This window comes from Sinocyclocheilus anshuiensis, unplaced genomic scaffold, assembly GCF_001515605.1.
Source record: "Sinocyclocheilus anshuiensis isolate Anshui unplaced genomic scaffold, SAMN03320099.WGS_v1.1 scaffold2737, whole genome shotgun sequence".
Classification (NCBI taxonomy): Eukaryota; Metazoa; Chordata; class Actinopteri; order Cypriniformes; family Cyprinidae; genus Sinocyclocheilus; species Sinocyclocheilus anshuiensis.
The window spans coordinates 140,482-153,741 of record NW_015551029.1 but is presented as its reverse complement, the minus strand read 5'-3'; the positions used below and the strand labels follow the sequence as shown (position 1 = coordinate 153,741).

The window sequence follows — 13,260 nt, the reverse complement described above, 5'->3', positions numbered from 1 at the left end:
TAGGAGCTGATATATTTTTTATTTACATTATTTATAATAAACAAATACAAATGCAAATATAATAAAATTATAATTAAGAACTTAAATAAATGCAAATAAAAACAAATGCCAATAAAATAAAAAATAAAAAATAAAATAACATTTACAAATATTAAAAAAATGTAAATAAAATAAAAATAAAACAAATCATAAAAAAATGAAATTTAAATAATTGAATTTACATCAAATATATTACAAAAAAAAATCAAAATGAAAACATTTACTAACAAAAAAAACTATATTGTATACATTTGTAAAAATTTTATATATATATATATATATGTGCATATACACACACACACACACACATGTATAGTTTTTATATTTCTATTATTTATAGTTTTTCACAAACGAAATGATTTGCTGTTAAAATAAAACGAACATGGTTCTTACTAACAAGAACATGAACTGAAAACAAGACGACAAAAATCTGTGAGACAACCAGACATATTTATTCCCGTTTAAATAAATATTCTTGACACGAACACACAATACAATTCATGGTTTAATCACGGCCTGAAAATGTTCAAAATCACGTCAGAAAGACAGAGAGGAGCTTCAAACCGCATGTAAATGCATATCATCATATCATTTGTGCAGATAATTACACTGCTTTGAATCCTGAAGGTGTGAGGATGTGCAATGTGTGATCCGATCGAGTCGATGAGACTGAAGCTCAGATCAGAGCCGAAGCCGTATTTACAGTATTGTTCTGTCATTCAGAAATATTAAGGCAGACGCTGATGAAAGCATGCAGCGCTCGACACACAAACACACACCGATAGCTGCTCTTCATCTCAACTCCAGCTCAACTATTCCTCCAGAATTAGCGGATCATGAAAACGGCAGAAAACTGAATCCAGTGGAAGACACTCGCAGCTAAATACAGCACTGATCAGACGCATATTCAGCTCTCTAAAGTGTTGATGAGGAGTTCTTCATAGAAACAGAGACGTGTTGAAAACCTGTGAAACTAAAACAGCCGATGAGATCAATCAGGAGATATTTTAAGCCTGCGCTGAAATATAAATATAATCATTTAAAACTTTACAGATGTGGGTGATATGTCACTGGGGATAAATATTTATATATATTTTTATATATATATAAAATTGTAATGAAATTTTTTTTTATCGTTTTTACCCATATAATATTTATTTTAGGTTTATTTTTGCTCTGCATGTTTCTTTTCTGCATTGAATCTCTGTCTGTCGTTAAACATGTATCTGGACTAAATGGAGGAATATTATTGCTTGTTATCTGTTGCGTAAATGTGTAACAATAAGCTACTTTTCCTTCTTTCAAGCTTACAAAATTAATTTCTATGGTCTTATAAAGAGAAAAGCCTTCAATGTAAATGAGGAATGTCTTTAAAAGACACACACACACTAAGTTGCTTTGGATAAAAGCGTCTGCTAAATGACTAAATGTAAAATAAATAAATAAATAAAATAAAATAAAAAATAAAATAAAAAAATATATATATATACATACACACACACACATTTTTATTACTCATTTCATTAATTACAATAATAATGTTTAACGAAAATACAGATGCAATTCCTTCTCCACAATAAAACCTTATTGTGTGGGTATTACTTTTGAGTTGTAGTTTGAGTACAGTGTATATAATATCACTACAGATCTATATATATATATATATATATATATATATATATATATATAAAAATAAAGCCTAAAGTCCTTACAGTAATGAAAAAAATAGTTTTCATTTGCTTTACGCAAAATATAATTACTTGTGACTTTTAGTGTGAAATGTGACCTGGATATGTTCTTATTTACGGGATTCACCTGATTACTAACAAATAAACAATGAAATGACTGTTGTCAGCAGGAACAGACACGTCCATTCACAACAAACATTCACACAAACCGAAGAGAAGGAAGGGAAAAAAAGGCAGCGCTACGTAACAAACCGCAGTCAAATCTGACAGAAACGACTGAGGAGAGGTGAAGAATCACAGTCAGAGTGACTCTGCAGTGTTTGAGATGTGGTCTGCAGTCCCTGAGGCTAGTGCTGCTGCCACCTGCTGCTCTGGAGCCGTTACCTCTGATCCTTCAGCAGAGTCCGGAAGTTGTGCAGCTCTTTTATACTGGTGGACAGTCTGCAGAGAGAGACAGACACATTCTCCATTCATTCTTTACTAATAGGGATTTATAAAAAGTCTTCATTGAAGTGTCATAAGCCGTAAACCAAAACAGCCAGCTATGAGCGGAGTAACGGTAAATGTGACGAAAACGGGTAGAAGCTACAAGATTGTTAACAGCTTTAATGAGGAAAAGAACTACAGTCCCATGATGCATTTAGAACGACATAATCAAAATGACAAAAACCAAAATATAAATAAGTAGCGCACATCCCACAGACCCACACAGGGCTCAGGTGCAGGACAAAAAAAGTCAAACTACAGCAAAAATACAAACGTATCGTCCGCACACGGATATAACTGCTCCATAAGAGTTATTTATTGCAACGTTTCGACCATCAGGTCTTCGTCAGGCACAAAATTTGTTTGGACAATACGTTTGCATTTTTGCTATAATCAAAATTACAACCACAATTAAAAAACAAAACTGTTTTATATATATATATATGTAATGTATAAAACAATATATATTAAGCTTATTGAAAAATATGCATATACTCTACACACACTCAAACACACATATATGATATTATAATATAGATATGTATATTTATATATACATTTTTTTATTTAATAATAAAATGTTTTATTTTAATTTTATTGTTCTTAATTACTTTTATAATTATATTGTTTATACTTAATTTTATTCTTATATATATATATATATATATATATATATATATATGTATTCCTAATATTGTTTATACTTATTTTTATTCTTATATATATATATATATATATATATATATATATATGTATTCCTATAGGTAAAAAAACATATGAATGCATAAAAGAATTCTTGCAGATAATTTTAATAGTCCTGCAGAGTGACTATTAATGAATTTATCTAAACTTCAATATTGCAAAAAAAAAATTACAAAGAGTATATAATATTTTTTAGAATTATGTTAGTTAGAATTATTTTATTCATATATACAAATAAAAAAATGATTATATATATAATGTCATTTGTAGTGTTTCATGGGAGTGGGCGGAGCTCTTTTGGCACATTTTGCATGCCACAACTCTGATTGGTGGAATTTTCTGCTAAGCATCATGGGTAATGTAGTTTTTCACCACAAATTTAGTTGTTAAACAATCATTTTGAACATACGTTGAAATAATGCAAACTGATGTCGATCAGCAACCTCAGAGCTCACTAAAGCAATAAGCCCCGTGAAGCCGTGGTTTACACTGAATTTATAACAGCTAAGGGACGTTGTTAGGCACAACGCGAAGCAGTTATAAATTCACTGTAAAGCACGGCTTCACGGGGCTTATTGCTTTTATAAAACGGTTATTCCATATACGTAGTAAGGTTTCACAAAATAAAACAGAGCAAATAAAGTGTAATGATGATATTAATAAAAACAGTATTCTTCCACCAAACAATGTAGCTTCTCAGAAACAGTTGTGGTTGCAACAAAGTGGTTGCCGAGCAACACACAAACGTAAACAAAGGTGTGTGTTTGTAGAGTAATTTACAACAGCTTTGAACACGGCTCAGCCAATCAGAATCAAGCACCGGAACTATCTGTTTTATAAAGTACAGTGAACGTGCGTGTAATAATCTGTCTTCATAGCGGTTCATCCTGATGCAGTAACTCTGACCTGGCGAATCCGTTGAGCAGAGCCACGATCTCCTGCCGCGTGAGCTGGAAGCCTTTGGACGGACTGTTTTCTGGAAGCTTCTTGATCTCTTTCTCGGAGAACAGGATCCTGAGGGCCGTTCCTAGACCCTGAGTCTGACGAGACAGCAGCGGTTCATTCCCATCTCACATCCAAACGCTTCAATGTCAAATAAAGCCTTGTTATTTTACCTGTAACGTTCCCCAGAGCCGGCATTTACTGCAGCCGACACAGTCCATGATACGAGAGATGTTCTTGAAATGAAGCCTGAACTCCTCCTGAACAAAGACAAGAAGGTTAAAGACTGTTTCAAATCAACATTTATGCTGTATCTTTCATCAATTGCGCTTTTGTCATATAAACATTCGTCACCAAGCCAATTCAATCATCATTAATAAAATCAAATCCAAATTCACATTTATTTCACTGTACAGATTTTGGAGCACAAAACCAGTCACAAGGGTCCATTTTTGGAAATTGAGATTTATGCATCTGAATGCATCATTTGTGCATTTTATTTATGCATCTGAAAGCTGAATAAATAAGCTTTCCATTGATGTATGGTTTGTTAGGATAGGACAATATTTGGCCGAGATACAACTATTTGAAAATCTGGAATCTGAGGGTGCAAAAAAATCTAAATATTGAGAAAATCATCTTTAAAGTTGTCCAAATGAAGTTCTTAGCAATGCATATTACTAATCAAAAATTAAGTTTTGATATATTTACGGTAGGACATTTACAAAATATCTTCATGGAACATGATCTTTACTTAATATCCTAATGATTTTTGGCATAAAAGAAAAATGGATAATTTTGATCCAATACAATGTATTTTTGGCTATTGCTACAAAGATGACTGCTTTTGTGCTCCAGGCTCACATCTGGTGTTTTTCTGCAGGTTTAATGAAGGTACATTTTTAAGACCAAATAAAGAAAACTAAAGGTATAAATGGAACACAATACATCAATATGTTCTTGCATTAGCAACACTTCAGAGACTGAAAATACAACTTTCAACTGCTCCAAACCACTAGAATATATCCTAGAAATATATTTTACCGTACTTTCGGATCACACCGCAAACGTGTTTTTCCTCAGTATTTCTGTCTTGTTTTCTAGTGAAATGTCTAAAGATTCTTAAATCAAGATACATTTACTAAAGAAACAAAATGACCGAAGATAAGATGTTTTATTTTAGGAGAAACTGATGAAAATGAAGTGAGTTTATGATTAAAACATGAACAAATATCTGCTGACGGGTTAATAAAAATCATCTTAACTCAAAGGAAAACAAGTTTTTATACTAACTGGCAGATATTTGTCCTTGTTTTAATCATAAACTCGCTTCATTTTGTTCAATTTCTCAAAAATCAAGACTTCATGTGTTTGTTTTGCATCTCCAGTTATTGTATCTTGATTTAAAGATGTTCAGATATTTGTGCTGGAAAACAGCGATATTCATATTTTTTGCAATGCATGCAACACTTAATGCCATGATTTTACAAATACTTTTTGCACCTTTTTACCTTTCACCTTTAAAAGTCGAATTACGACTTTTTAAGATCTGCAAAAACCCTGCATTACAGAAGTATAATGGGATGTTTATGCTTTAATTTACTAGTTTCTAGTTAATCTAGTAAAACACAAAGTGCAAAGTCGTGAACAAATGATTGCATTTCTTAATGAAGCATTGCAAATGTGTGCACATTTTTTAACGTCGTTGAGTTTAGAAGTTTAGAAGGCTTCTTTTGCAATATGAATATGCAAATGAGCATGCATGCAAATCAACGGTCAATATGCAAACTGCATAACCGTAAAACTGCACTGGTGTGAATATACTGATATGCATCCAGTCAAATCATAACAGGCACCCGCAGATGACATAAAATAAAGTTTAGACTGAAACTAACCCGCGTTCCCCAGATGAGGGTTTCTGTTCTGTAAAGCGGCCCAGAATGCATCTGTCACGCTCAACTCACCTTGAGTGTCTTCGACTCTATTTTATGGCCCGCAAACATGGAGCTCTCGTCAAAGTGCATGGGGAACGCTCTGCACAAACAACACAAATAACATCCATTAACCTGCTCTCAATCAGCCAAGACTGTAAAATCTTACTGCTCATTTTAATAGTACTGCAGTGTGATTATTAATACATTTAATGAAGCACATAATGTTTCTTAATCAAAATTAGCTCATTCTCCTCAAACTAAAATCATAAGAATCATCCTCACTGTCTATACTAACAGCATTTATATATTTAAATATTTAATTTAATTACCCCCCACCCCCCTTTTTTTTTGGAATAGTTATTCTGGAGGAAAATATGAGCTCATAAAACTGTGTATAATAATTATACATTAGAATTTTTTTTAAGTTAATGCAATAATGTCATGTCATTGTAACAACAAAAACAAAACCCTGAAAAAAAAATCTAATACATTTAATTATTAAATATTGTATCATGAAACAAATACTAATTATTGACAAATAACATCAGGTTAAGTCTATTAACCTTTTTCCAATCAATCACGATTTTGAGGGGAAAAAATATATGAATGCATAAAATAAATCTTGCCATTTCTGGAGGTATAATTTATTTTTATTTATTTAAGTATTTATTTAATTTAATTTTATTTTTTTTAATGAATTAATAAATAAATATCAATTTAATTAGGGTAAGTGATGACAGAATATATATATATATATATATATATATGTATGTTTTTTTTTGTTTTCTTGAATTTTTGTTTGGGGATATGAGCTAAAAAAAACTGTATAATAAGTATAAATTAGATAGATGTTTACTTTTTTAAGCTAATGTTATAAAATCAATGTAATAAAAAAATGGGAAAAAACATGATAAAAAAACAAATACATTAAGTTATAAAAAATATTCACAGTATCATGAAATATATATGTATTACTGACATAATATAAGTCTATCAATCAATCTATTTAATTAATTAAGATTTTAAGTAAAAAAGGAATGTATAAAATAATATACAATAACAGTCCTGAAAGTCATATACACCTAGGATGCCTCGGGGGTAGGCATGGGCCGGTATGAGATTCTGATGGTATGATAACCTTAGATAAAAATATCACGGTTTCACGTTATTGCGATTACAGCTCTAAAATATGTTATTTTTAAATGTCTGGGTAAAAAAAACAACTTTTTTTTCCACTGAACACATTTTATTTTTAAGAAACATATAGAACATTTTGGAACAGTAAACATGTCAGGCTAAATAATTAGAATAAATAATTAAATTCTTCTTAATTAAATGCAGTCACTTAAGTGAGCCTAAACCTGCAGCTCAATAATCAAAACAATTTCTGTAAAAAATAAAATAAAAAAATTACCTTCAGCCATCCTACACACAGCTGACTCCGCTCGCACCAACCGGAGGAGGAGGGGTCATGTGACTCGCTATGCTCTTCGCTAAACACAACTGAGGGAGTCCTGCACTTTCCGTCTTTGACGACACGTAAAAAAACTGCGCATACCGCAGGAACGGTATAACGGGAAATTTTAGTGGTTTTGAAACCGTGACTTTTCCAAACCGCGGTATACCTTGAAACAGGTTATCGTCCCATGACTACTCGGCGGTGCGTAAAACGCAGCCTAATTTTCATTTTTGGGTGAACTAACCCTTTTAAGACTGGTTTTGTGCTCCAGGGTCACATATGTAATTAATTTTTAAATGCTAAAACTATTGACTGTATCATGATAGTGTGTCTGGTGATAACACTCACTTAGTCTCGTTGAGGACCTGCAGCAGCAGCTCTTTGGTGCTCGAGTCCTCCTGAGAGTTTCCCGTGTACAGGTTGATGAAGGAGCGCTCGAAGTACGGAGTCACTTTAGACAGCGCCCGCAGCTCGATCAGGTAAAGGAAGTACAGGTTCTTAAGCCGGCGCGTTCCCTCACCCTTAGTCTCGGCCGGGTCGAAGCGCTGCCTGAACTCATGCAGGTTTGGACCCCAGACCGACTTTCCCCAGCCCTCTGGAGAAAACACTCGTTACACATGACTACAGGGAGCACAGTTTGAGCACAACACGTCACTATAACGGAACACACAGAACAGCACGGGGCATGCTCCACACGCAATTTCTTTTAAAGATATTTGATTTACAAGCAAATATAAATATATCACTTTCACGGACTTTTACATTAACTGTTCCCTCCTGCTGGAATGACCTGCACAACTCAATCCGAATAGTCCTCTTCAAGAATCTGCTAAAAACACATCTCTTCCATCTTTATTTGATCCTCTAACTCTAGCACTCTCTATTCTAATTCTATTTTATCTATTAGTTTTTTTTAATAAAAAAAAACACTTGACCCTCTATTACTTGCACTATTCTATTTCTATTCTATCTACTTGTTTTCTTTGTGTGTATATATATATTGATAGATATTGATATTATATATATATATATATATATATATATATATACACACATGCGTATACACACTACCGCTCAAAAGATTGGGATCAGTAAGACTTGTAATGTTTTTAAAGGAGTTTCTTCTGCTCATCAAGGCTGCATTTATTTGATCAAAAATACAGAAAAAACAGTAATCTTGCAAAATGTTATTATTATAATATAAAATAATGGTTTCTATTTTAATATCCTTTAAAATGTAATTTATTTCTGTGATGCAAAAGCTGAATTTTCATCAGCATCATTTCTATTTTAAAGGAATGCTGTTCTTTTTACTTTATTGGAAACTGCGATACTTTTTTCAGGATTCTTTGATGAATAAAAAGTTAAAAAGAACAGCATTTAAAAGTATAAATCTTTTATAAATCTGCTAAATGAGTAAATGTAGAAATGTAATTACATGCTCATTTGTAGCTACTTTAAGGTATTTTTAAAAATATTTTTTATTACCTTATATGTCCAAAACTGTAATTTGTTTACACACAAAAAATTATTTTTTAACATCTTGTTGCAACATTTTACAAAAATCAAGATTGAATATATTTGGTCAAAATCCCATGTTATAAAAGATGAAGTGCAATGCAGGTTATTTAAGACAATATTAGCTGATTAGACGGCAATGCTGAGCTAAAATGCTAAATGTTTGCCCTCTCTCTCTCTCTCTCTCTTCTTCACCGTTCACACATCTCTGACCTCAAATACATCAAATATTACCCTTTTAGACAGTTTTTGAAGTAAAGAGTAAAGAAAACACTATGCAAAACCCTTGTAAGATCACAAGTACCCTTGTAAAAGACTTTCTCATTGGATCCAAGCAAATCTCACAGGTGGCCTGTTTTGATCTCAAAAAAGTGAGGTGTTAGTGAAAGCTGATGAGTTTGCATCTGTGTGTTTACCGTCCAGCAGGTATTCAGCGCACAGGTGGATGTTGATGCTGCTGTGGAGGCCAGAGATCAGACGATAGAAAACACGCTTCTCCAAACACAAACCTACAGCGCATCAACACACAGTAAACCAACACACTTTTCTAAAGCATTAACAATGAGCTTCACACAATACAAACTAGTTCTTTTAAATAATGAAAACATATATATATATATATATATATATATATATATTTATATATAAAAATCATTATAAAAAAGTATTTTTTAACTATAAACTGTAAGGTATAATGTAGTTTTTAAATGCATTTAAAAAAAATATATATATATATTATGTTTTTTTCTTGAGTACAGTTTTATTATTTAATATGAGCTCATAAAACTGTGTATAATAATTATACATTAGAATTTTTTTTTTTAATTGTTTAGGTTAAAATCATATGCAAAAAAAAAACGCCCACATTAACCCTTTCCATTAAAATGAATAATATACACAGAATTATTATATTATTGTTTATAAATAAAAATATAATAACAATAAATAAAATACTATAAATATAATGCATACTTTGTTATGTTTCAAATGTATTTAAATAAAAATGTATATAATTTTTTTTATAATATTTATTTTGGGGGGAAATATGAGCTCATAAAACTGTGTATAATAATTATACATTAGAAAAAGTCATATGCATATTTAATAAATAAGAATGGCAACAAACAGGAAATAAAAAAAACTTTTTCTGCCAAAATGAATAATTAAATTTGACACAAAAACATTATTATTATTATTAATAATAATTGTAACAATAATACTAATAAATTAAAAGTACTATGACTATACGTTTAAACTACCTTTAAACTTGAAGTAAATAATTTACTTTGACTTATTATTATAAATATTTAATTACATTTTTTTCCTTCACAATAGATCATTTAAATTTAACATATATGTAGACATTTATGTTGAATGTATCCATATAAAAACAAATAAATAGATATTAGTTTCTAACGTAGGAACTTCTTGTCTCCACTATCAGTGTTGAACAAACACAGTCTAACCTCAGCCTGGGTAATTATATTAGCAAATCAACATATCAAAATAACTCGCATTATCCACAACTCTTGAGCATTTTCAATGCAGAGCACAAAAATACTTAAAACAAATAATGAGGACATCTCTCAGTTTCAGGAGGAAGTGTGTCAAGCCTCATTCATGAAACACGAGCAGAACGAATTTGTGCAAGTCATTTGTACAACTATTAATATGCAAATGAATGCATCTGTGTTTTCATCATATTTACACTGTAAATAATCACTCACCTTCCATCCATTTGTAAAACCCTTCACCTGTGAGAAACAAACAAAGTCTGCTTTAACAAAAGCCCTTCTGCACTGACCTGAGACCAGTTTCACTGCAGAAGCATCATGTATTATTTGTGCAAATATTAACTCACCGTCATCATCACCTGAGAGGAGAGACAGAGAAAAGAGTTTAGGTTACATACAAGCTCATCAAATATACAAGAATAAATCTTAAAAAAAAAAAAAAAAGTGTCATATTTCCACAGAAAAACAAAAGAAAATGTAAAAATAGTATATTTTATATAAAGGAAATGAAGCCTAAATTGGGGCTGCTAGGATTTTTACTTTTTTAAATTCATTATTCATGAATTGTGATACATATTATTATACACACGTATAATATAACATACATATAATTTTATATTTTTTTTCAAATAATTATGGAATTTCATTTTTTTTTTCTCCTTAGTTTTTTTCTGGTTACTTACAAAGATATTTTTTTTAAATAATTTTCGATTTTTTTATATTATGAAATGTTATAATTTTACAAAAAATATACATATTTCTTATTTGATCTAATAATTGGTTATTTGTTCTGATTACATACAGCTGAAAATGTGCATGCCTAAAAGGGTAAGGGTAAAAAATAAGAAATGACATTTTACAAAACGAGGAATGAAGACTATTAGCAGCATTCAGATTTTCTACATTGCAACATTCATTTCATGAGAATTAAGCACAGTTTTCTCGTATGGGTCAAAATTATAAATTTTTCTTTTATGCCAAAAATCATTAGGATATTAAGTAAAGATCATGTTCCATGAAGATATTTTGTAAAATTCCTACCATAAATATATCAAAACTTAATTTTTGATTAGTAATATGCATTGCTAAGAACTTCATTTGAACAACTTTAAAGATGATTTTCTCAATATTTAGATTTTTTTGCACCCTCAGATTCCAGATTTTCAAATAGTTGTATCTCAGCCAAATATTGTCCTATCCTAACAAACCATACATCAATGGAAAGCTTATTTATTCAGCTTTCAGATGATGCATAAACCTCAATTTCGAAAAATTTATCCTTATGACTGGTTTTGTGCTCCAGGGTCACAAATTAATTACATGCGTTTTCATGAGATTCACTCACAGCAGTGTAATTGAACTCTGAAAAACTGAGTAAATGTTGAAAACGCACCACGACTGGGAGCCAAAGGGTTGAGAGGACGATACACCGATCTTGGCCTGAAAAACAAATCAAGCCATTGAGAATAATGATGAGTTTCCGAGCAGCATGTGATTGTCTGTGTGTGTGATTGTGTCTCACTTGAAGCAGTTTTCCTCATAGATGCTGTTCCACACTCTCCAGGCCGACGGTCCTTTATATCCGGTGTATCGCTCCGGGTTCAGTAGCAGATCCACGTACTCTGCATCAGGAGACATCTCATCTGCACACACACGACACCGGCGTTAACACTCGTCTGTTATTCATCTCCAGACACAGCCAATTCATTCTGCCTCTCAGATACCACAGTGACATGATTTTGCCAATAAAGACAGAATTGTATACAAATAAGTACATAAATTATATTAATTTAATGTAAAAAATATAAGGTAAAATAAAGCAATTCTGAGAAAAATGCAATGGTGATTTAAAATGTGATTTAAAAAAGAAAAAGAAAAAAATCCCGGTTTGCTGTGCTTGTCTGTAGAGCTGCACAATTTGGCCAAAATTTTGTTATATCATCATCAATTTATTATTATATTTTATATTTAAATTACAAATATTATTATTAGACTAGGGATGCACAATTCTGCCAAAATGTTACTATATCAATATGGCTATAAAATAATAATAATAAAAATAATAATAATATTGTGTTTTGTAATCCTGTACAAAATTACAAAGCATTTGCATTAATAATAATAATTATTATTATTATGCCATTGTTATTATTATTATTTATTATTAGTATTAATAGCTTTTTATTACAAAATACAAAATATTAAAATTACAAACTAAAAACAAAAGAAATATTAGACTAGGGCTGCACAATTTCATCAAAATGTTATTATATATTAAATTACATGATATACCTAGACATTTATTATTATTTTTATTAATATTATTATTATAATTATATAAAAAATTTAATTTACTAAATAAAAACAAAATAAGAAATATAAATAATAAAATGACAACAAAATATTTAAGAAAACTAATAATTTGACTATACATTATATCTGTAATTACAATAATATTTATGTATTAATTTCTTTGCTTTTCATACATTAAACAGCTCTTAACACGTGTAAATTAACTCAGAGCCACACTTCACTGTGAAACACACAGTGCATATATATATTTAATTAAATCCCAGCCTTTGTGATTGGATAATAGCACTAAAGCCATTTTTTGAATTTGGTTTCATTTTATTTTAGTTTATCATGCAGCCCTACTGTATATAGAGTTATAAAACACAACGTCCTATAAATAAGCATCACAGATCTACTGATAGCAGATCAAACTGAACCTGAAACTAACAGTTAGACAGTAAACAACCACTTCCGCTTCTTAGACTCAGTGATGTTTTCCTGTGCAAACTCACCGTCTAACCCGCAGAAGTGATCCTGAGCATCGTCATGATGAGCCCAGTCTGCAAACGCCTCTTTAGTCTGATTACTGCAGCACAGAGACGGAAACTGACATGTTTTAATGCATTTCTGAGCAGTGAAGTGTGTGTGTGTGTGTGTGTGTGAGAGAGTGTGAGTGAGCGTGTGTG

At 31.0% G+C, this 13,260-nt stretch overlaps 1 protein-coding gene across 2 annotated transcripts in view; it reads right to left on the bottom strand.

Annotated features, from left to right (window-relative positions):
• Positions 1-470: 470 nt before the first annotated feature.
• Positions 471-13,260, bottom strand: part of ero1b (endoplasmic reticulum oxidoreductase 1 beta) — a 21,969-nt gene continuing 9,179 nt past the window's right edge. For both annotated transcript variants that reach the window (XM_016450621.1, XM_016450622.1), the window contains exons 6-17: positions 13,087-13,160; positions 11,805-11,925; positions 11,676-11,722; positions 10,630-10,641; positions 10,496-10,522; positions 9,185-9,277; positions 7,599-7,845; positions 5,822-5,891; positions 4,031-4,117; positions 3,822-3,955; positions 2,112-2,168; positions 471-1,012 (exon numbers count right to left, since the gene is read on the bottom strand). In XM_016450621.1, coding sequence (XP_016306107.1) covers positions 955-1,012; positions 2,112-2,168; positions 3,822-3,955; positions 4,031-4,117; positions 5,822-5,891; positions 7,599-7,845; positions 9,185-9,277; positions 10,496-10,522; positions 10,630-10,641; positions 11,676-11,722; positions 11,805-11,925; positions 13,087-13,160 — 1,027 coding nt within the window. In that variant the 3' untranslated portion in view covers positions 471-954. The remainder of the gene's footprint in view (positions 1,013-2,111; positions 2,169-3,821; positions 3,956-4,030; positions 4,118-5,821; positions 5,892-7,598; positions 7,846-9,184; positions 9,278-10,495; positions 10,523-10,629; positions 10,642-11,675; positions 11,723-11,804; positions 11,926-13,086; positions 13,161-13,260) is intronic.